Here is a 24,765-nt window from a genome sequence, read left to right on the forward strand (position 1 = left end):
GTTGCATGAAAATAAAGTGGGAATATATAAAAATATTTTTAAAAAATGTTAGAACTGTATTTTATTTGTTCAAAGACCAATACTTTTCTATATTTTACTACTTTTGAAATTGGAATGTATAATAAATGTCAAAAGAAGTTATCCAGTTGTGTAGTTGTCATTGTATATACCTGTGTGAACTTAATTTGTAAATAAATTACTCACTTATTGTCTCTACAGGTATTTGCATTGGTAGCACTAACCATGGCTGAATATAAGCTTAAAAGTGGATCTTGAATTCTTCTAAAATTACACTTTTACGTCAATGAAATAAAAAACCCTAGTCTGTCAAGTAAGACAACTAACAATTAAGACTGGCTAGCAATTACGAGCACTAGAAAACTCTAAAAATCTCTCGGAATCGATTACGGGATTTCTAGAGGTAGGAGAGATTTGGGAAGCCTATTCATGCATCATGAAGGATTACTGCCCAAGCACTGAATAATCACCTGTGAAAAGCTTCTGGCTGGACTTTCAACCCTAACTTTTATCCATATGCAATTTAATTTAAAGAAAGAAAAACTACAATTTTAAGCAAACAGAAGACGTAGACCAAATTCTGGTATTTTTCAATACAACTTGAAATTATACTGTAAATGCTTGCAGTGTTCAAAGAGGTCAAGATCATGAACAGAGGCTATGAAAATCACCCTGATTCTATGTATAACTGTATTTGGCTAAAGGCGGTTCAAAACAATATTTAGGCTCCAAGTGTAGGAAAGGCTTGGACCCAAACTTAAATGTTGATGCTGCAAATGAAAGCGGATAAAGGCTTGGTACAAGATTTTATTAGTTAGAAAAAACGTTTTTTTTAAGTATAATTAATATAGCTTTCCCTCATCCCCAATTAGCAATTATTAAATCAGTAAAGGGACTTCTAATTAAGGGCAGTTTGGAATTGAAGATATTCAGTAGTTAGCTACTGATTGAAAAGCATAAAGATAAGGACTTACGTGAATTCAAGCTGAATAGCATATTCTTTGGATATAAATGGTATCTGGTCTGGGGCTAACCGCTTGGCCAGTTGCAGGGCACTGTCCCAGTGCTGTAAATCTCTCCTCATCTATTGGGAAGAAAAAGACCTTAATTTCAAAAAATTCTTTTACTGTTTATTTTTGAGAGAAAGACAAAGTACGAGTGGGAGAGGAGCAGAGAGAGAGAGAGAGAGAGAGAGAGAGAGAGAGGAAGGGAGGGAGGGAGGGAGACAGACAGACACAGAATCAAAAGCAGGACCCAGGCTCTGAGCTGTCAGCACAGAGCCTGATGTGGGGCTCGAACCCACAAACCATGAGATCATGACCTGAGCTGAAGTCGGACGCTCGACCTTAATTTCAAATGAACAAATTACTTTGCACAGTCACCATACAATGCCAGTTATACTAGAAATCATTAGAAAAGTTTTTTGCTTAAAAAGCAGAACTTGATCTTGGTAAGGATAATATATTATTGTAGCATACAGCCTCAGTGAGAGTGATAGAGCTCCTAAGGGGGTAAAAATTGGTCTTGGGGAGCAAAAACATCTTACTATATAACAATGGTTTGTGGTCCTCCAAAATTCAGTCCTAATAAAATATTATTCTTTAGTATTTAATTTTTATCAATAGGCAAAAATTATATTAAAACAAAATTAACCCAATCATGATTAATTTTCTAGTTAGAGGGGAGATAATTTTAAAAACGAAAAATACTTTACTATACGAATTGATGTTATTTTCTGAGAAAATCTGAAGCTATATCACAACATGAGTAATGACAAACAAATATAAAATGTGAATGTGTCTTTCTTCCTGGCTCCTGTGATCTTTTATCTGCATCTGGCACACAATTCCAATATAAACTAATTATTAAATAATCTTTTAGAGTTCACTCCTCACTTTCTTCATGCTTTGCAAAGAATTAATAATAGCTAACATTTTTCAAGTGTTTTCTTTGCCAGGTACTAGTCAAGGGCATTCACTTATTTACTTTTCCTTATCAAGCCTTTTGCAAGGAACTTTTATTGTACTTATTTTAGAGATGCAGAAACCGAGGCAAAGAGAGGCTTAGTTCGCCAAGTTATACTGCTAGTACTTGGCAGAGCTGGGCAATAGGGCTGTGCCTCTGACCTCGTACCCAGCCTTCAAAGTGAGGTTAAAGGGACAACAGGTTAATCACCCCTCTCCACTGGGAAGTCAGTCATGACTCCAAATCCTTTACAAATCCAGTAGCACACAAGAGTCCACAGCTACATGCAGAAGAGCTAAGGTGACATTTTCACCCTCATATCACAACTATATTTCTACTTCAGTGCCTATCAGTCCCAGTTTTGAAGTTTTCTCAGGGTGTCCCCAGTTATCACAAATGATCTTGTAAAATTATCTAAAATTTTTTAATTTAGTTCACTTAAAATTTAAAAATGAAAATTTACTGTAGGATAATTTGAAAAAGTGAAGCTGTAAAACTAACAGCAAGAATGTTTATCTTATCTTTTATCTTATCTTATCTTATCTTATCTTTCGGAGAGCATGAGCAGGGAGAGGGGGAGAGGGAGAGGGAGAGAATATATCAAGCAGGCTCCAAGCTCAGCACAGAGCCTGACATGGGGCTCAATCCCATGACCCTGGAATGATGACCTGAGTTGAAATCAAGAGTAGGTTGTTCAACTGACTGAGCCATCCAGGCACCCATAATCGCTGTTCCATTTAACCACTTCTTCCTTGTGTTGAGCCAGGCCCTTCCTTCTGTTCTAGTCCTTCCCCTGCAATGTTCACTCTGGGAAACTAATGAGAGTACATTAGTCCTTAGTGCACCTCTTAACACACAAGAGAATCTCATAGTAAAAGATACATGTACTTCACTTTCCCCACTTGGGAAACAGAGAAAGTAAGTATCTGCGGGGACTGTTGTGAGGGTTATAAAGGAGTAAAACTATGCCAAAAGTGCCTGGCACCATGTGAGTTCTTGATATGTAGCTACTATTTTCATTTGTGTACATTTTTATGAATTTAATGGGCGCCTAGGTGGCTCAGTCAGTTGAGCATCCGACTTCGGCTCAGGTCATGACCTCACAGTTCATGGGTCCGAGCCCCGCATCAGGCTCTGTGCTGACAGCTCAGAGCCTGGAGTCTGCTTCAGATTCTGTATCTCCCTCTTTCTCTGCCCCTCCCCTGCTCACGCTGTCTCCCTCTCTCTCAGAAATAAAAACATTTTAAAATTTAAAAAAATTAATAATCTGCTCTCTTTGGACACAGTATTTGGTAACATTAAAATAACATGCATTTTATGGCTCCACAGAACACAGAATGAAAGTATTTTTGAAGTTAATGAATACTCAGGGGTTCTTAAAGCCAAAATGTCTAAATTCTAGGAAGGAGAAGGCATGTGGTATCTGGTGCTGAGAAATTTTAACTATACAAAAGGGGATCTCCTTAGCATGTTCTTGCCCTCCTTATTTACCACCATACCTCCAGGGCAGCAATGGGACAGCTGGATGCCAGGTACAGGTCCTGAGCCAGGTTGAAATCATTAGTAAACATGGCCAGATGTCCTGCCAGAAGATTGTAGTCTTCTATTCCCTACAAACAAAAGCAGTTTTAATGAGAAGAAATACAAGAATTTCATTTTTTTAAAGCCTTTGCTTAGTTGGAAGTGGTAACGTTCTTTTAACTTGTTGATGAGTTAGGTAGGATTAACTGCAGAAACTTAAAATGACTGAATAAATGTGATTTAAATCCTAACTGATAATTCTCATGAGATGCTGTTTACCTTTATCTGTTCCAAGGACATCACTATGCCAACATTTCTGATTGTCCGATAGACGCGGATTGCGAACTCCACTTCCATGTGATGGAGACAAGCTCTGGCCAGCTCATTCCAGGCAGCATGATCATTCAGAAGCTTGCACATTTCCCAGGCATCAGAAAACCTACCATTTGAGCACATGATTTAATCAGGGAGCTCTACTTGCCCCGTAACTGGCGATTCTCAGGTTGCATATAATTTAACGTCACATCTCAGATAAATTTTGCAAAGCATTTCTTCATCTGTAATCATCATTTCAAAGTTATCAAAAACTACGTAAACTTGTCTTCCTTTATTATACAGATAAAGGCTTTTTCTTGAACTTCTTTAACTAATCTGACTCTACTCTGTGTAACCATCCTCCCTTACATACGACTAACACTTTTTGCTTATTTTTGGGTTTACTTCACATATAGATGAAAATTATTTCTCTTCTCACCTAAGACCATTGACAGTACTCTACTCCTATATACTTGGAAGTTTAAAACAGAGGCCAGCAAACTATGGCCTACAGTCAGCTATCTGCTGCCGTGACCAATGTCTGAGTGGAACATGGCCACTTAGCCCATTTTTTATGGATTGTCTTGGCTTCTCTTGTGCTACAATGGTCGACTTGAGGAGATGTGACAGAGATCCCATGGCTTTTAAAGCCTGAAATGCTTACCATTTAGCCCATAACAAAAAAAAGGTTGCTGACTTCTGGTTTAAAACATGATCGTAAATGCTAATTGAACTATTTGTGGGACCCCTACATTAATGAACACATTACATCTATCCATCCATCTAGTCACCTATGCATTTTCCCAGTCAATACATATTTACCGAGGACTTGTTTTGTGTCAGAAACTGTGCGTGGAACCAAGGTACAAAGATCAAGCACACAGTAACTGTCTTTTAGGCCATCATAAGTGGGGAAGGTGGAAGAGACAAGTCAGTCAACAGATGACTCTGGCACAGTATGACACGGCTCACTGAGGGCCTGTAATATGTGGATCTGTGCTAAATGCTTTGCCTAAACTCTCTCCCTAGATTACCCTAACTGCCCTCTCCACTAAGGAATATTATTATTTCTTCTTTACAGATGGGGAGAAGTGAAGCTCAGAAACCTCACAAAACTAGCCTGTCACACAGCAGGGGTGGGGGGTGGGGGAGGGGAAGAAGTACTCTAAACCACTGTGTATACTGCCCTGAGGTAATCCACCAGAAAGGCCCCCAACCAGGCTGCCAGAGGTTAGGGGACGGCAGGGGCCGCATCCTGGAGCAGGAGAGGATGTGGAGAGTAAGGAGTTCCTGCATATAGACATAGGAAAAGGGTGTTCCAGGAAGAGAAAGCTGTATGTGCCAAGGCAAAGAATCATGAGAAATATTGGAACCAAGCAGCCGGCAGAACACAGAGTGGAGGAATGGGGACAGCTGGGACTAGCATTAAATCATCAAGTGTCCGGTACGTCATGCTGAGGTCCCCGGGGAGTAGGGATTTCTTCCTCAAGGCAATGGGAAGGATCTCTAGCAGGAGCATTGAGAGCACCAGATTCAAATTTTCAGAAGTGTGTGGATAGAGGAGACTGTCATTAGCTATCACAGAGACAGTGGTAGGAAAATGGTGACATTATATATTATTCCAAGTGAGGGTCCAAGTTAGTGGGGGAGTACGGGGGTGGGGGAGAAAAGGGTCTGGTGTGTGCATGTATGCTGGTGTAGGTGTGTGTTGGGACAGGTGCACATGTGATAAGAAACGGGGTGGGGGGAAAAGGCTGGGCAAGATGAGTTGTGTTAAACAGAGCAAGTTTGAGAAGCTTGTGGCCTCCCAACCACACAACCGGTAGGCAGTGGGAAACAGAGGTTTAAGCAGAAGGTGTGCATTTTGGAGTCAGCCCCTTATGAATGCTGTTGAAGCCACGTAAGCAGAGGAGATTCATTCAGGAAGAATACTTAGAGAAGAGAAGGTGGGGGGCTCATGGGATGCTGAGGAACAGCAACACTTAAGAGACGGTCAGAACCACAAAGGAAAGCTCAAAAGAGCCCCAAGAGATAAGAGGAAAAAGCAGATTTAAAAAAAAAATCCCAAGCTAGGCAAACCCAAATTTCTTATGATGACATAAAGATACTATTGAAATAATGAGGTTTATTAGAGATTCACAATAACTGTGCTAGTTGGGTGATGAGAAACCTCTTCATTAGATAGGGCTTAGTACAACAGGACCCCCTTTAGAATTTACACACATTCTCACACCCATTATCTGAGGCTCACAACAATCCTGTAATGTAAACAAGGTAGATACTGTTATGCCCATCTCTTTCAATAGGACTTGAACTTTAAAACCACAAAAGCAAATGAGAAGCGCCAGAGAAGTGTTTGGAGCCCTACCGTTTCAGCATTAAAGTCTGTGTCAGCATCTGCCTCAGTTCATCAGGTGCCACATCTTTTAGACTGTTGAGGAACTTGTGGGTGCTAAGGTAGATGTTGTTTATTTTTCCACTCTGTGTCTGGCAGGTCAACTCTCCGTTATATAACAGCAAAGGTTTATGAGAGAAAGGAACTTTGGTGCCTCCAGCCAAAATCACCTTGGATCCTATATTTTGAAACAGACATTTTAATGCTAAAAGCAAATACTCAGCACAAAAACCAGAAAGGAAGGTTTTAATTTCAATGGTCATGGAAATTTATTTAACAATTGTACAAAAAGGAGATTAAGTACCTTGTATCGTGTCCTTGTGAAAGACGTAGGTGTACACCTTATCATCATCATAAGCGATAAATACACCTTTATCCATTGGCCAGTTTTCCCAAAGGACACCTTTAATGGTTGGTGAAAAATCTGGAATCTCATAGGTAGCATCACTGACCTACAAAATCAGATTTACAGATTTGCCCTAGGTCTGTACTTTGTAATCACTTGCCTTGGTGGGAGTCTGTCTGCAGGCGTGGCTGGCATGGCTTTCCCAACTCATTCAACCCAACAACACGCCAACCGTGACAGGAAGGAAAGTTCCCTATCCGATTCCCGCACTAGGTCTGGCTTAGAAAAGAAAAGCCCATGGTTTATATGGCAAATCAAGGGTTTGCCCTAAAACTTGGTGAACTCAAGAAAAACTCTAAGTCTGGACATAAAGCTTCCGCTTAAGGAAAAAAAAAGTTGAAGCTGCTCAAGACAACAGAAATTTAAACTACGAACGCTGGTGTTTGGAAAATTTTCAGTGCCTGGTATATAGAAAAGCTCTGCCTGGAGAACAAATTAATTCATACATATTTGAAAATCAAATAAATCCCACTGGATCTGTTTTGTTTCAAAAAAACTTCTCTATAATGCATTCCAATAAATTGAAAATGTACTATTAGTGATATACGCTACTGGCCTTGGCAGATGGGCTTATATAATATCCTAAATGTGAAACCTCCTCCCTACCCTCTTTTCCTCTCAGAATAAGAACGAAATAGAAAATTCTTACAGATAATAACCAATACTATAGAGCTGGCTGTCTAATATAGTAGCCACTGTGTAATATCCACATGCAGCTATTTGAACACTGAAATGTGTGTTGTCTGATTTGAGATGTGAGTAAGTGCAAACTATCCACTAGGTCTCAAGGAGCTAGTATGAAAAAGAGGGCAAAACATCTCAGTAATTTTTTATATTGATTACATACTGAAATTATAATACTGGGTTAAAATACTAACATGAATTTCACCTGTTTCTTTTTATCTTCTTTAAAAAAAATTACCAGTCAAAAATTTAAAATTCTATGCAGTTCTATTTCTATTAGTGCTACGTATCAGGTACTGTGTTCATTACTTACATATACGTAACCTCATTTAATTCTAACCTCCAGCCACCCACTGTACAAGATGCCCATTTTGCAGATGGAGAAACTCAGGCACAAAGAATTTGTCTGAAGCCATATATCTGGTAAGTTGAAGCGCCAGGATTTGGACCCAGCAGGTAGTCTGGCTCTGGTCTATGCTTCTAACCACTGTGTTACACTGACCCTTGGTTTGTGCGGATGTGCACACAGGGCCACTAGACTGGTGGCAGAATTCTTTTTGAAGGGTAAACATTTGTTGAACGCTTATTACATGGCAGACACTGTACCCCAAGCTTTATGCACATCGTCCTGTTTAGTTTTTACATAACCACCGGCAGAGTAGGTTCCAGGACTACGATACCCATTTTATAAATGGTGACACTGAGAATCCAATTAAAGTGAGAGCTCTGGAGGAAGCTACTCTGGGCTCATACCACAGACAGCATTTTCTGACTGTGTGACCTTGGACAAGTTACTTATCTTTTGTATGCCTTAGTTTTTTCGCCTGTAAAATGGCCAGTAATATGAGTATTTCCCAAGGAGCCTTGCTGGCTCAGTCAGAAGAGCATGCAACTCTTGACCTCAGGGCTATGAATTAGAGCCCTAAGTTGGGCATAAAGTTTACTTAAAAAAAGGAGTATATCTGGGGTTGCTATAAAGATTAAGAGATAAATGATATATGTAAGGAGCATTCTGCACAAAAATGTTATTATTACTAGTCTTAACTCCAGGTCTGTTTGTCTGTCTTTAAAGTCCATACACTTAACTACTACATTCTACTGCCTCTCTCAAGGGCAACGTATTTATGAACTTTCTGTAACATATCACAAGTCACCCTTCATGGGCTTACAGAGAGTCATGGGATACAAGGCTGTTTTATTAGGACATTAGTAAGAAAAACGTCATCTTTCCCACTTCTATTGTACAACATAAGTCATTTCCTCACCATGCACACAGTGAGGAAAAATTGCTTGAATGAATACACATGCAAAGGGAGGCTGCAGGGAAATGTAAGGACTTTAAAGAGGAAAAGTGGTAGCCTGAATTGTCCCACATTTTCATGTACACACCACAGGAGCGATGTTTCTCTCAAATTCACTGAAGTTGAGTAGAGAAGTAAGCTGCATAGTAACACACCAAGACATGCTGAGTGGTCAAGTCGAATCAAACGAACAGCACTCTGGTCTGGAGTCCGGGGGCCTCAGCACAGTGTCCTTCCGTGTCCTTGGCGGCGGGGGGAAGGCCTGCACCACCAGCCTGCCTTTCCTTCCCTGGCACGCTGGCCTTACTTGTGGAAAGATCGTCTGGTGTTATTTAAAAGAGGAATTCACTCTTTTTTTTAAAAAAAATTTTTTAATTAATTTATTTCTGAGAGAGAGAGAGAGAGAGTGTGTGTGTGTGTGTGTGAGCAGGGGAGGGTCAGAGAGAGAGGGAGATACAGAATCTGAAGCAGGTCCCAGGCTCTGAGCTAGTTGTCAGCACAAAGCCCAACGCAGGGCTCAGACCCACGAACCGTGAGATCATGATCTGAGCCGAAGCCAGACATTTAACCAACTGAGCCACCCAGGTGCCCCTAGAGGAATTCACTAGAGGAATTCCTGTGGGCACCACACTGCCCTCAGATATCATGCCCAACCACGTAACGGTTAACCTAGCAGTGAGATCGTAATTTGGATAAAAGCAAACACCCACCCATGGGTCAGATTAGGGAGAGCCTGTGCTCTCATACAGTCTTTGTGTGGATTTCGTTTTACCAGGACTTTTTTCTTAACAGTTTCTTAACTGGGCTGCAAGTTAGAGCTGGAAACAGGAGTGGGAATGAGCACCAATAAGTGAGATAATTCTAGAACTTGAGGGCTTTGAGGGTGGTAAAGCAATAAAGAGGCAGAGCTTTAACGAACACCTGCTAAATGGCTACCACATACCCAATCACGGGTTTGGAAAAATCAACTCACTGAAACCTGAAACCAACTCCATGAGGAAGGCCATGTAGCCTCTTTAACAAAAATCATCAAGGAAAGGAGAACTGTAAAAGGAGACAGAAAAATGCATCAACTCTTTCTGACTGCTCTTACTCTTCAGTCTTTCCCTCTCAGCCAAACTCTGTTCTGCCTTCAGCTCCTATCAGACCCCTGACTTACATGCCCACCCTCTGGGTGCTCTCAGCAGCAGTTTCCACCCACGGTGAACCCACATGCGAAGCAAGGCGGCTCAAACGAGTGCCCTGTTACAGAAAGGAGGTCTGTACGAGACGAATTTCCTTATCAAGTAGAAAGAATCCAAGGTTATCTTTCTATTTGTGTCATTTTTCCTCACTCACTGGCTTTGTGACTGGGAGAGGAATGGGTTGAGTAAGAACTGGCACATTAGGAATTTTGCTTAAACAATCCAAGCACTCCTGTGGAAACTTGTTCTATTTATCAAAGAAAGAAAAGAAGAGGAAAGAGAAAGATAGGCAAGAAAGAAAAGGAAAAGAGGGAGAAGGCAGGAAGTCTCAGCATCCAGTGGAGTGTACAGAGAGGGCAAAGTGGTCTTCACCGAGTGGCTACTGAGGGGGAGCACAGGCAACAGGGGAACAGCTATTAAGATGTGCCTGAGAACAGCTGTAGGCTCTGTGGACTGTGACCAAGGACATACTAAATCATTAACTGGATATCAAAGGTAAATGAAAAATCCAAGTAAATGATGTAAAAACACATTTCCTTTTGCTAATCTATTCCCCAAAAAGTTAAGGATGTGTTAAAATCAGAGTAACTGATTCTAAGAAGGGTCCATCTTTTTAAAAATTATCTTATTAAAAAAATACCTCCCCTGGGGCACCTGGGTGGCTTAGTCGGTTAAGCGTCCGACTTTCGCTTAGGTCATGATCTCTCGGTTCATGGGTTCGAGCCCCGCGTCGGGCTCTGTGCTGACTGCCAGCTCGGAGCCTGGAGCCTATTTCAGAGTCTGTATCTCCCTCTCTCTCTGACCCTCCCCTGCTCACGCTGTCTCTCTCTCTCCTAGAAATAAAAATAAAAAAATAAAAAAAAAAAATACCTCCCCTTTCTGCTCAGGATCTTTAAAGCAAGAGGAAAATCAAGTAAGGTGGGCAGAAAGGAGTACCTGCCCCTTAAACCTTATTGCACAGCTGGAGAGAAAGGTCATGTACATGAAGATATACTGTAATATCAGGTTTTTTTAAAGTGGTATAAGATATCAGGTTAAAGTGGTATAAGATATAACTATTTTCTATTAAAAAAATCTTTCTGGGACTGGCACTATGAAAAACTGCAGAATAATGGAAAAAGTGTTTTGTTTGTTTGTTTTAAGATTTTATTTTGAAGTAATCTCTACACCCAATGTGGGGCTTGAATTTACAACCCTGAGCTGGAGAGCTGTATGCTCCACTGACTGAGCCAGCCATGAGCTGGAAAAAGTATTCTTGATGTCAACAGTTGTGGAAATGGATCACAAACACGATAACAAAGTACTATCATCCTTGAACTGTATAAGAGAAAACGATTTTATATATAATATATATTAAAAACATTGTGTGTTATATGTAAGTGATAAATCCCTAAATTCTATTCCTGAAATCATTATTACACTATATGTTAACTAACTTGGGTTTAAGTTAAAAAAAAAAAAAAGACAATACTATGAACAATTATTTACATCCCTAAAAAAAGGATTATGAAACATATAGAAATAATCACAAAACTGACTCCAGAAGAAATAGAAAATCTGAATATACTAATAATCATGAAGGAATTAAGTCAGTAGTCTAAATTTTCTCTCTAGAAAGGCATTTCACCAAATCCTCAAAAAACAAATAGTAATCCCTGTCTTTTAATCAATTTTATTAATCAACTCATTTAAACATTAGTATAATATTGACTCAAACTGAACAGTGACCATATGAGAATTATAAGCTTCTGTAACTTATAAACATAGAAGTAATATTCTTAAAATATTGCAAATAAAGTGCATAAACATTTTTTTAAAAACCACACTTTTCTTTGTATACCGCATTTTTATAAAACAATTACTTAAAAAATCTTCCAGACTTACTGGACAGTAGACAAATCCATCACTTTTTTCATCAATGAAAACTAATCTGGTCCCATTTGGGTCAGGAAAAATCTTTTTCACACTGACAGGGTGTCGATAATCATTAACAAATTGCCAGTCTTCAATGTAGAAATACTGAATGACACCAGTCTAAAAAAAATCCAGTCATAGAAATATAAAGGTTGTCAGAAAAATACTTGTAGCACTTAAACATACTTCATATATTTTAAGAGAAAATCTACCATATTTTCATGTAGGAAGAATCTAAAATAATTATTTACTATATGTAAAGGTACAGACCCAAGACAGTAAATGAGAACGTGCATGTGATTCAACAATTAGTTCTAACATTCTTAGTGATATTAAAGCATAACTGATTTTCAGATTTTTCCACTTATAGGAAATATACTTACAGTTTAAGAATAACTGTCAAACCATGTTATTTTAAAATATTTTGCTGTTAATAGACAAATTAGAAAATTAAATTTAAAATTAAATCTGATGCAATCAATTGTATTTTTTTTAATTTTTTTTAATGTTTTATTTATTTCTAGGAGAGAGAGAGAGAGAGAGAGACAGCGTGAGCAGGAGAGGGTCAGAGAGAGAAGGAGTCACAGACTCTGAAACAGGCTCCAGGCTCTGAGCTGGCAGTCAGCACAGAGCCCGACGCGGGGCTCGAACCCACGAACCGCGAGATCATGACCTAAGCGAAAGTCGGACGCTTAACCGACTAAGCCACCCAGGCGCCCCGCAATCAATTGTATTTTTATCTATTAGCAATAAGCTGTAGATACCAAAATTTAGAAATATATGACCACTTATAATCTATCAAAAAAAAAGAAATATTTAGGTATAAATTTAACAAAACTTGCACAGGATTTGTATGCTAAAAACTATAAAACACTGATGAAACAATCAAAAAAGGTCTAAATAAATGGAGAGGTATACTATGTTCATGGATTGGAAGATTCACCATTATAAACATGTTAATTCTCCCCAATTTATATATAGGTTTAACATAATTCCAATAAAAATCTCAAGATTCTTTATAAGCAAGATTATTAAAAAATTTCTATGAAAATGGCAGAACTATAAGAGCTAAGGCAATTTTGAATAAAAAAAGAATTAGCAAAAATTAGTCTAATCAATTTTAAGACTTTTTTTTTTTTTAAATATAGCTACAGTAACCAAGACTGTGTAGTATAGGTGAAGGGACAGACACAAAGATCACTGGAATGCAATAAAGAAGCCTGGGATAGACCCATTCAGATACTCCTCTCTGATCCCCCCACTTTTTTTAAAAGAAGTATGTACTTTTATTTTAAATAATAGCATACTGAGGTATAACTCACATACCACGTAATTCACCAACTTATCTTGGTTGTAATATATGTTACCATTGGAGGAAACTAAGAAAAGAGTATATTGGATCTCCCTCTTTGTTTTGTTTTTTTTTTTCTTGCCTAGGATTGTATTGTTTCCTACAACTGCCTGTAAATCTACAATGATTTCAAAATAAAAAGTTTAATTAAAATAAAAGCACATAGTATCTTGGACTTCTATTCAGGTCAAGACAGAGTAATAGACTGGATATAACTTTCCCACCCAAACAACCAAAAACAGCAGACAAAATCACAAAAAAAAACCAGTTTTCAAGATACTGGAATGAGGCAACAAAGAACAGTGATGCTTGAGATTTTGGAAGCAAACCAGGTGAGTCCTGTGATTGCTCCAGCTTTTGCTTTGCAAGGTTTCAAGGCACTGCACAGGGAGGAGTATGAAGGTAGAGCATGGCTCCCTGAGTTAAGGAGATGGAGTTGCGAGTCCAGGGAGCACAGGCGGTGGACTTTGCAGGCAGAGGTCAAGAGACAAAGAAGCGTGGAGAGCTCCAGGGGGTCTAGCATGAGTCNAGAGTCCAGGGAGCACAGGCGGTAGACTTTGCAGGGCAGAGGTCAAGAGACAAAGAAGCGTGGAGAGCTCCAGGGGGTCTAGCATGAGTCCTCAGTCGGTAGCAATCACTGCATGCATGTGAAAAAACTACAAGGCCATGAAAAGAACCATCCAAAGGGATTATAGGGAAGAGAACTAGGAATAGTGACTGTTCCCAATCGCCAGACTGGAAAAAAAAAAAAAAAATCATAGCTCACAGGGCACTGGGTAGAGAATACAGAAAGACTGAAAGTAAGAAATAATTAGCTATAGACTGAGCAGTGTTTCACATCTGCCTAAGAAACCATAAAACCAAGATTCCAAAGGGTCAAACTGTTTCTAAGTAAATTAACTGCATCCAAAAGCAAAGCTCAAAAATATTTTTAGGAATACAAAATATCTAGCACCCCACAAGGTAAAATTACTAGGTATGCAAAAAAGTAGAAACACATGAACCATAATAAAGAGAGTAAGTAATTAATCAATAAAAACTGACACAGATATTAGGATTAGCAGATAAGGTCATTAAAACATAAAATGTTTTAAAACTATATTTCATATTTAAAAAGTTATGTGGAGACATGGAAGATTAAAAAAAAGAAACATATCTTCTACAGATGAAAATACCACATGTGAATTGAAAAATATTGGATGAGATTAATGGCAGATTAGACATTACAGCAGAAAAGGCTAATGACCGTGAAATATAGCAGTAGAAACCATCCAATATGAAACAAAGAAAAGAATAAAATAATTTAAAGAGCACCAATGGATTCAATATGACTGTGTATTTTTAATTATTTGATTTTATTTAATTTGTTGACTTCTTAGCTACAACTTTGTTATGTTAGTAGTTTTTAGGTTTTGTAGTATACATAAAACCTGCTAAGAGGCATCCACAAAAGATCTATAGCTAAAATCATATGTAATGATCAAGAGTAAGATGAAGATACCACTCTCACCATTCCATTCAACAGTGAATTGGAATAAAAGGCATCCAGATCAGAAAAGAAGTAAAACTACCTTTATTCTTAGATGACATGATCATCTATATAGAAAATCCAATGGAATTCACAAATCACTACTAGAACTACTAAGTGAACCTAGCCAACCAGCAGTATATAGTAATAATACACTAAAAATAAAAACATATTGGTTGCATTTCCATATGCCACCAATGAATAATCAGAAATTAAAAATTAAAATGTAAGACTATGTATTAAAAAATAAAAAAAGCTAAAATACAAAAATATGAAACACTTAGGCATTAATCTGATAAAAGGGGTATTGGTACACAGAAAACTTGAAAATACTACAATAAATTAAAGAAAACCTAAATAAATGGAAATATATATCTTGCTCACTGGTGAGTAGAGTTCATTAAGATGGCAACTGATCCACAACATGGTCCTGTTAAAATTCCCAGCAGGCTTTTTGTAAAATTTAACAAGCTTATTATAAAATTCAAATGGAAATGCAAAGTACTGGGAATAACCAAAACAACTTTGAAAAAGAAACAAAGTTGGAGGGCTAAAACTACCCGATTTTACTTATTATAAAGCTACAGTAATTAAAACAGCATAATACTGTTATAAAGATAGATACACAGATAAAAGGAATGAACAATTCCAGAGAAGGACCCACTTATTTATGGACAATTGATTTTTTTTAAATGTTTATTATTGGGGGCGGGGGGAGGCAGAGAGTGAGTGTGACCTAGAGTCAGAAGCAGTCTGTCAGCACAGAGCCCGACGCAGGGCTTGAACTCATGAACTACAAGATCGTGACCCGAGCTAAAGTTGGACGCTTAACCACCCAGTGCCCCTCAAATTGCAGACTTTAAATAGTTCAGTTTGTTGTCTATCAGTCATACCTCAATAAAACTTTAAAAAACACAACATACTCAGAATCACTCAAGAAAGACTGAGATAAATGCTGACTTACTGACAGACCACCACACTCTGAGTTCTTACTTCAGAATGCCATATGGCATAGTAGAAAGAGTGGGTTGTACATCAGGAGATACTGTTCAAGTTCCACATCTGTTACAAACTTACTAACCTCTTGAAGTTCAGTGTCCTCATTTCTAAAACTTCCCTATTTATTTTAGAAAACTAATGGGATAAAATAAGTGAGATCGGGGCTTTATAAACTGTTATGGATCATATAAATGTATTATATTTACTATTATTTACCATTTCCCTTACCACTTTACCTGACACATGAGGCCTACCCTACTGGTGGATATTACTAAAAAGACTGATCATTTTAGGTCAAACTTAAAGTCTCCCTCATGGCAATAAGTGTGTTTTAAGACATGCCCTTTTTTAAAGAACAGTTTAATATCAGAAAATAAAACATTTGAAACAGTGAATTGTTTTTCTAAGTACTGTGGAAAACAGTGGCCTTCCTACCACCTTTACTAAATTCTTTTAGAGGCTGAACAAGATAACAGATATGAGAGGTTTTGAAAAATCTTTGAAATCTTTTTGTAACTATAAAATGCAATTACTATAACTATGTTTTATGTCTGTGTGACTAATGTAATATTTAGAAGTGTAGGGTACTGGTGGTTCAAAAGACCAGAAGGGTGAAGTGGGATTCTCAATATACAATTAATTTTACTATTTATTAAATGCCTACTAAATGTAGGCATTGGAGATCTGAAATCGAATGAGGTATCTTATGTTCATCACCAAATTAAATCCTTAAAGCATCCAGATAAGGACACAGAGGCTTGGAGGGGTTAAGTAGCACCTAGCAAGTAATAGAACTGGCAGTTGAGCCCAGATTTTCCAGATTCCAAAGTCTGCTCTTTTTACTCTGCTATCAGAATTGCATATAATCACAAAAGCACTTGATACTAGCAAATCATGCCACTTATGTGCTGTTGCTGTACGTGTCCATCCACTATATATAATATAATATAATGTAATATAATGTAATATAATATAATAATATGTACAATATACATATATATTACAAAGCAACAATTAGGAATTCCCCTATGTTCTATATCAAAGAAGCCACCACGTACATCTGTACCATAGATGAGGAAATCACAAGTTAAGGCATGGCATAAAATACGGCACTTATCATCCACTGCCGGGAAGAGTCGAGTCTCACGTTCTTCTTGAGCATCCAGGAGCTCACTTTCTATCTAAAACATATAAAATAATAACAGCTCATAGATGTATTTGAGTAAAGCTGGCCTGTAACAATCTAGGGAGACAGGAGAGGGTCTTCTTAAGTTCGACTGAACACTCAGATTACTGAATGTCTGCTGAGAAAGACATCAGACAGGAGCCACCGCTCACCAGCAGGGCAGCAGGAAACAACCCCCGTTAGTGGGAACAGGTTTTGCAGCAGGTCCTGCAATGGTTAACAGCTATTGTCTTTGGCTTCCCAGAGGCAAAGAGGCATGAAGTAGATGTAGGTGATGCCCTTGTTGAGAAGCCCCATATTTGGGGACCCAATATCTTTTGAACAATTTGATACGCTTCATTTCAAAGATCCCCCCAGTGACATGCCCAAATACAGAAGTCAATTCATTCCAGGAAGCCCAGGCATATGATGGGCCCATCAGTTTTTAATTTCCGACTAGATGCAGTTTACCTACAGGCTCGATTCTGCCACGGCAATGTTGTGAGTAGCACAGTGGATATTTTGTTGGGTTTCTTGGAAACAGAGCAGGAAAGTTAACTGAACATCTCATGCAGAAGGGGGAGAGTTCTGTTAGGCCCTTATCCACACCTGGCTTTCTAGCTTCCTGACTACAGCGCTTGATAATATGACATTAGGCTGTTCATCATCATCATTTAAACCAAGTCATCACTAGTCCTGAGGGCTCTGGGACATCAAAATTCTACTTACCAAGTGCAACTGGACTTTCCCTTCAAAAAGTGCAGCAGCATAGTCAGAATGAAGGCAAACACTGGACACTGTCCCCAGATATTCCACATCTTTCAATTTTTTAACAGCTAGAGCAATAAACACACACATTAAGATATAAATAAAATTATATAAAGACTTGCAAATAATTTTTAAGTGTGTACCTTCTTAAGGGTATTCTGAACCAAAAATTTTTATTTTAGCCATTCTAAAGAAAATCTTAGTTGTCATGGAGATTTGCTTTCAGGAATTCCATAGTGGTGCAAGTGAAGCCAAGTAAGAGAAAATAAAATCACACGTAAAACAAGCAAAAATTACACTTGAGTGACAATAAGCTTAATGGTGTGCTCTGTCAGAGGATAACTGTCAGGGAGATCTGACCCCCAGTGGGGAGAAGAAAAAGCAAGGCTCCCTTCAGGTGCTAATGGTCATTATGTAATGGATGAGAGGAGTGGGGAGGGACCCAGCTACTAGACCAGCAAGTGCCTCAGAAAGTCATTGTGCAAAGGTGGATCACACATCTAATTTCTTCTAGTTTTCCTTGTGATCCCTTACAAGTAGAAGAATCCTCATTTTCCAGACAAAGCCTTTCAAACCAAGGCTCAGAGGGGTAGAGAATTTGTCTACACTCATCCAGCTACGAGGAGCAGAGGGGAATTGGAACTCGGGCCCTAACTCTAAAGGTCACACTCTGCCCACCATACTATGCTGTGTTCACTGCAAAGGTAAAGGATAAACACTTTCCAAAAATTATGCTGAGTTTTTAGAGGATTCGCATAACCATTTAAGCTAAGAAAGAGGCATCTGAAGACAAAGAGTGGAAGACCTGGTCTTAAAAGAAACTTTCAGCGCTTCCCAAATAATAACAGATATTATGTGCTGGGTAAGAAAACAACAACTGGATTGAGACTTGCCATTTTCTCCAAGGACGTAAAACCAAGCTCGATTATTCATTCCCACGGCCAGGTGATAGAGCCCTACGGCTACAAAGTTGGGTTCCACGTCAACGGACACTGTGATTGGCAGCTCCTAAAATACAGAAGAGTAAGAGTAGCAAGTCAGCTGCTGCAGCCATTTTGGTTTTACTGGTAAATGGCATCAAAGTAACACTATTTTCATACTCCTTCTACAGGGTTGGCCACGGTGACTTCAAGGAGGGAGGTGAGATATGCGATCCTTGTGCTGCAGGCACTCCCGAGGATGGGAAGCTTGGCCAGGAACACGTGCAGTGAGCCTCTCTGGGTAGACAGTGCCAGCAACTGGCCGTCGTCTGTCCAGGACAAGGTGCCCAACCCTGAAGAAATTGACAGAATAAAGTAGTCAAAAACAAATAATACTGTTGTGGGCAAGCGAATATTTTCATTTAAGCTATGGAGACAAAAAAATCTTCAAGTGTTTTCTTTAATGGTCTATACAGACTCAAAATTCACTATGGACACGCATGTGAGCATGAGCATTGATTCATGCAGTAGTGGTTCAAAGAGAAAGTATGTAAGAATTTACATTTTATGACTGAAATTGGGATTAAACTCACTATAAATCTTCAGATCAAAGTGGATTTACAGCTTTGTATAGGAGTAGGTTTTTTTAGGGAAACCTAATGAAGGTTAGAGTCAGGGTTATCTTAGGGAACTCTAATGAAGGGTGTTAATTTTATTCCTCCCACAATGAATGCAAATTGTATAATAGTAAATACACTACTCTGCCACTGCAATAATAAAATGTCACTCTGCTTCAGAAAAATCAGTACCTTTATTTTCATCATCCAGGTTGATTATAGCATACATGTCTTTTAATTCTGCCAAGTCATGAATTTTAATGCTGAAAAATGAAAAAAAAAGTATACAAATATAAGCATTAAGTTAAATTATTTTAATTCATGAAAAAGTGTAAGCTACAGAACAGGTCAGTGTTCTCCAGAGAAGGATGTACAGGATAGTCCTTTGGGTCAAGGTAAGAAAATAATAGAATTTCTGTAATTACATTTATGTTAAAAAAGTTTTTTTCTTTGGGCGTTGGTGGTTGTGCTCGGCTTAATTCTCTGATCTATAGTTTCAGGAAGACAAATTTGTGTAGGAAAGCATTCTCCTGAGCAGCATTAATTACTGTAAGAGGTAAAAGGTTTCTTTGACCTGTGTGCTCCCCCAACCACCCTGAATTCTTTCATACAAAGAGAAATGAGGTGTAATAGAAAGACCATTCAATCTGGAATCACAAGGCATGGGTTGAAAGCTCTGAAAATCTGCAGACATTTGGGGCACCTGGGTGGTTCAGTTGGTTAAGAGTCTAACTTCAGGTCAGGGCATGATCTTGCAGTTCGTGAGTTCAAGCCCTGCATTGGACTCTATGCTGACAGTTCGGAGCCTGAAGCCTGCTTTGGATTCTGTCCCTCTCTCTCTGCCTCTCTCTCTCTCTCAAGGATAAACAAACATTTAAAAATATTAATGAAAAATTGCAGGTATATTACTTCATAGGGTTACAGCGAAGATAGGTCAGTTCATGTCAATGAAAGTTGCATAGCACAATGTTTGGACATAATGTTTGTAAGATTACAACCAACCTCTTTGTCTCCTTTCCTCTCTCCTCCCTTCTGCCCTTCGAAGGTTTTCCCTTTATATAGATTCTTTCTTTGTTTTCATTAAATTTTTTTTAATGTTTACTTATTTTGAGAGACAGAGAACGAGCAGGAGAGGGATAGACAGAAAGAGACACAGAATCCGAAGCAGGCTCCAGGCTCTGAGCCGTCAGCACATAGCCCAACGAGGGGCTCAAACCCACAAGCTGTGAGATCATAACCTGAGCCAAAGTCAGATGCCCAACCGACTGAGCCACCCACACACCCTCATTTAACTTTTTATTTTGATATAATTGTAGATTCACGTGCAGTTGTAAGAGAGAATATGGAGACTGTCTATACAGAGATTGTATATACCCTTCACTTTCCTCACATGGTAACATCTTGAAAAACTACAGGATAATAGTATAACGAAAATAATGACATTGATATAACCTTTTCAGATGTCCCAGGTTTTGCTTGTATTCATCTTGTGTGTGCATGTGTGTGTACACATGTGCACATATTTAATTCCATGCGATTTATCACATATAAGATTTCTGAGATCCAGGACCACAGTCAGGATACAGAGTAGTTCAATCACCACAAGGATCCTTGTGTTGCTCTTTTATATATGCACTTACCCTCCTTCCTCTCCACCCCAGCTCCATCCCTAACCCTGGGCCACCACTAATCTGTTCTCCATTTCTGTAACTTTATCATTTCAACAAGATTACATAAATGGAATCATATAGTATGTGACCGGCATTTTTTACTCAGTGTGCTTCTCTGGAGATCCAGATAAGTTCTTGTGTGTATCAATAGTTTGTTCCTATTTGTGGCCGAGTAGTATTCCCTGATATGGATGTACTAGTTTAACCACTTGCCCAGTGAAGGACATCTGGATGGTTTCCAGTTTTTGACTACTACAAATAAAGCTGCTATAGACATTCATATTCAGGTTTTTCTGTGAATATAAGTTTTCATGTGTTTGGGAAAAAATGGTCAGGAGTGAAATTGCCGGGTGATATTATAAGTGCATGTTCAGTTTGTTTTTTTAACTTTTTTTTTTTTTTTTTAGTGTTTTATTTATTTTTAGGAGAGAGAGAGAGAGACAGCGTGAGCAGGGGAGGGTCAGAGAGAGAGGGGGTCACAGACTGAAACAGGCTCCAGGCTCTGAGCTGGCAGTCAGCACAGAGCCCGACGCGGGGCTCGAACCCACGAACCGCGAGATCATGACCTAAGCGAAAGTCGGACACTTAACCGACTAAGCCACCCAGGCGCCCCATGTTTGTTTTTTTAAGAAACTGCCAAACTGGGGCACCTGGGTGGCTCAGTTGGCTGAGTGTTTGACTTCAGTTCAGGTCATGATCTCATGGTTCGTGGGTTCAAGCACAGCATTGGTCTCTCTGTTGTCTGTGTACAGCCTGCTTCAGATTCTCTGTCCCTCTCTCTCTCTGTGTCTCCCCCACCCATGCTCTCTCTAAAAAATGAATAAACATTTAAAAAAAAGAAACTGCCAAAATGTTTTCCAAAGTAGCTGTACCATTTTACACTCCTCCTGGCAATGTTTGAGTGATCTAGTTTCTCCTCATCCTTCCCAGCATTTGATGTTATAACTATTTTTAATACGAGTCATTCTAATAGATGCATAGTAATACCTCATTGTGGTTTGATTTGCATTTCTGGAACGGCTAATGATGTCAATTATTTTTTCATGTGTTTACCATGTAAATATCTTCTTGGCTGAAATGTATGTCTTTTGCCCATTTTCTAATTGGATTGTTTGCTTTTTTTAGTTTTGAGTTTTGAGAGAGCCCCTTATGTATTCTAGATATTAGTCCTTTGTTGGATATGTGGTTTGTGAATATTCTTTCTCATTATGCTGCTTATCTTTCATTCTCTTAGCAGAATCTTTCATGGAGTAAAATTTTTAAATTTTGATCAAGTCTAATTTTCCAATCTTTCCTTATACAGATGTTTTTGGTTTCAAAACTAAGAACTCTTTGTCTAGCTCTAGACCCAGAAGATTTCTGCATTTTTATCTAACTTCTGCTTTTTATTTTTTTATTTTTTATTTTTGTTTTTACAAATAGTTTATTGTCAAGTTGGTTTCCATATATATATATTTTTACAAGTAGTTTATTGTAACTTCTGCTTTTTAAATTTAAGACCATGGCACTGAATTAACTTTTGATTAAGGTGTGAAGTTTAGTTTCCAGGTTTTTTTGCATATGGATAGCCAGTTGCTTGGGCACCATTTCTTGGAAAGGCAATTTTAATTCTATTTAATTACTTTTCTACTTTTGTCAAAAATCAGTTGTGCATATTTGTGTGGGTTTATTTCCGGCTTCTCTATTCCGTCCCATTGATCTATGAGTCTTTCCTTCTGTCCATATCACACAGTCTTGATTACTGCAGCTATAAAGTGAGCTATAATACTAGATGATTCCTCTTATTTTATTGTTAAAAAAATTTTTTTAATGTTAATTTAGAGAGAGAGACAGAGTGTGAGTTGGGGGGAGGCAGAGAGAGAAGGAGAGAATCCAACGCAGGCTCCAGGCTCCAAGCTGTCAGCGCAGAGCCTGACGCAGGGCTCAAACTCACAAACTGTGAGATCATGACTGGAGCTGAAGTCAGATACTTAACCAACTGAGCCATGCAGGTTCCCCCTTATTGTTCATTTTCAAAGATTGCTTTCAGCTATTTTAGGACCTGCAATTTTGCATATATACAATTGATTTTTAAACAATATGGGGGTTGAGGGTGCCAAACCCTGCACAGTTGAAAACTTTCATACAGCTTTTGACTCTCCCAAAACTTAATAGCCTACTCTTGACTAGAAGCCCTATTGATAATATAAACAGTCTATTAACACACATTTTGTATGTCATATGCATTATATATTGTATTCTTAAATACTATAAGGTAGATAAAAGAAAATGTTATTAAGAAAATCTTAAAGATAAAATATATTTACAGTACTGTATGCATTTTTAAAAATCTGCACGTAGGGGCCTCTGGGAGGCTCAGTCAGTTGAGTGTCCAATTCTGGACTTTAGCTCAGCTCATGAGCTCATGGTTCGTGGGTTGGAGAGCCACATACACTGTCAGTAGGAGCCTGCTTGGGATTCTCTCTCTCTCTCTCTGCCCCCCTCTTTCTCTCTCTCAAAATAAACAAACAAATAAGCCAGAAAAAAGTCTGCACATAAGTAGATCCATGCAGTTCAAACATCTGTTGTTCAAGGGTCAACTGTATTTTAGCATAAACTTGTCTATACCTACAAAAAACCATCCTGGGATTCTCATGTGAATTTCATTAAACCTATAGATCAATTTGTTTTTTTTTTTTTAAGCATGAGCTGTTTGTTGTTTTTTTTAATTTTTTAATGTTTTATTTATTTCTAGGAGAGAGAGAGAGAGAGAGAGACAGCGTGAGCAGGGGAGGGTCAGAGAGAGAGGGAGTCACAGACTCTGAAACAGGCTCCAGGCTCTGAGCTGGCAGTCAGCACAGAGCCCGACGCAGGGCTCGAACCCACAAACCACGAGATCATGACCTAAGCGAAAGTCAGACGCTTAACCGACTAAGCCACCCAGGCGCCCCTAGATCAATTTGGAGAAAACTGATACCTTCACTGTGTTCAGTCTTCCAACCTATGAACAGTGTGTTTCTCCATTTCTTTGAGTCTCTTTTGATTTCTTCCAGCAGCATTTTGGAATTTTCAGCACACAGTACATGCTTTGTTAAGTATACATCTAAGTATTTCATTTTCTCTGGAGTGATTAAAAAGGGCATATTTTTAACTTGGTTTCCAAAGGTTTGTTGTCAGTATATAGAAATGTGACTGATTTTTGTGTGTGGATATTGCATCCTGCAGCCCTGCTGTACTTACTCATTAGTTTTAGTTCTAGGCATTTCTTTTTCTTTTTTTTTTTTTTTAAATTTTTTTAATGTTTTATTTATTTCTAGGAGAGAGAGAGACAGCATGAGCAGGGGAGGGTCAGAGAGAGAGGGAGTCACAGATTGAAACAGGCTCCAGGCTCTGAGCCGGCAGTCAGCACAGAGCCCGACGCGGGGCTCGAACCCACGAACCGCGAGATCATGACCTAAGCGAAAGTCGGACGCTTAACCGACTAAGCCACCCAGGCGCCCCGGGGATTAGTTCTAGGCATTTCTTGTTTGTAGATTCCTTGAGATTTTCTACATAAGTAATCATTTCATCTGCCAATAGAGATGGTTTTACTTTTCTCTTTTCAGTCGGGATGTAGCTTATTTCTTTTTCTTGTCTTAAACTGCAGTGGCTAGAACTTCTAATATTAGGTTGCATTAGAGGAGTGGGAGTGGATAGCCTTGCCTTGTTCCCAGTCTCAGGAGGCAAGCACTCAGTCTTTCACCATGAAGTATGATGTCAGGCGTTTTCATAGACATTCATCATCAAGTTGAGGTAATTCCCCTCTATCCCTAACTTACTGAGAATTTTCATGAGTGGGTGTTGGATCTTGTGAAATATTTTTTGTGTGTCAACTGTGATCATATGGTTTTTCTTCAGCTGCAGATACAGTAACTTCACTGAATTTTGAATGTAAATAAGGCTTGCATACTTGGAATAAATCCCACTTGGTCATGAGGTATAATTCTTTTTATATATTGCTAACTTCAGTTTGCTACATCTTGTTGAGGATTTTGTGTCCAAGTTCATGAGAGAGATTAGTCTCTT

The 24,765-nt window shown here is 38.7% G+C and overlaps 1 protein-coding gene across 1 annotated transcript in view; it reads right to left on the minus strand.

Moving 5' to 3' along the window:
* Window positions 1-24,765, minus strand: part of WDR19 (WD repeat domain 19) — a 105,518-nt gene that overhangs the window by 47,254 nt on the left and 33,499 nt on the right. The window contains exons 10-20 of the mRNA XM_077758930.1: window positions 19,244-19,314; window positions 18,615-18,787; window positions 18,408-18,522; window positions 17,476-17,582; window positions 16,640-16,762; window positions 11,674-11,823; window positions 6,519-6,666; window positions 6,188-6,392; window positions 3,784-3,943; window positions 3,483-3,593; window positions 993-1,102 (exon numbers count right to left, since the gene is read on the minus strand). Of these exons, the coding sequence (XP_077615056.1) occupies window positions 993-1,102; window positions 3,483-3,593; window positions 3,784-3,943; window positions 6,188-6,392; window positions 6,519-6,666; window positions 11,674-11,823; window positions 16,640-16,762; window positions 17,476-17,582; window positions 18,408-18,522; window positions 18,615-18,787; window positions 19,244-19,314 (1,473 nt within the window). The remainder of the gene's footprint in view (window positions 1-992; window positions 1,103-3,482; window positions 3,594-3,783; window positions 3,944-6,187; window positions 6,393-6,518; window positions 6,667-11,673; window positions 11,824-16,639; window positions 16,763-17,475; window positions 17,583-18,407; window positions 18,523-18,614; window positions 18,788-19,243; window positions 19,315-24,765) is intronic.

Source organism: Crocuta crocuta, unplaced genomic scaffold, assembly GCF_008692635.1.
Source record: "Crocuta crocuta isolate KB4526 unplaced genomic scaffold, BGI_CrCroc_1.0 scaffold223, whole genome shotgun sequence".
Taxonomy (NCBI): domain Eukaryota; kingdom Metazoa; phylum Chordata; class Mammalia; order Carnivora; family Hyaenidae; genus Crocuta; species Crocuta crocuta.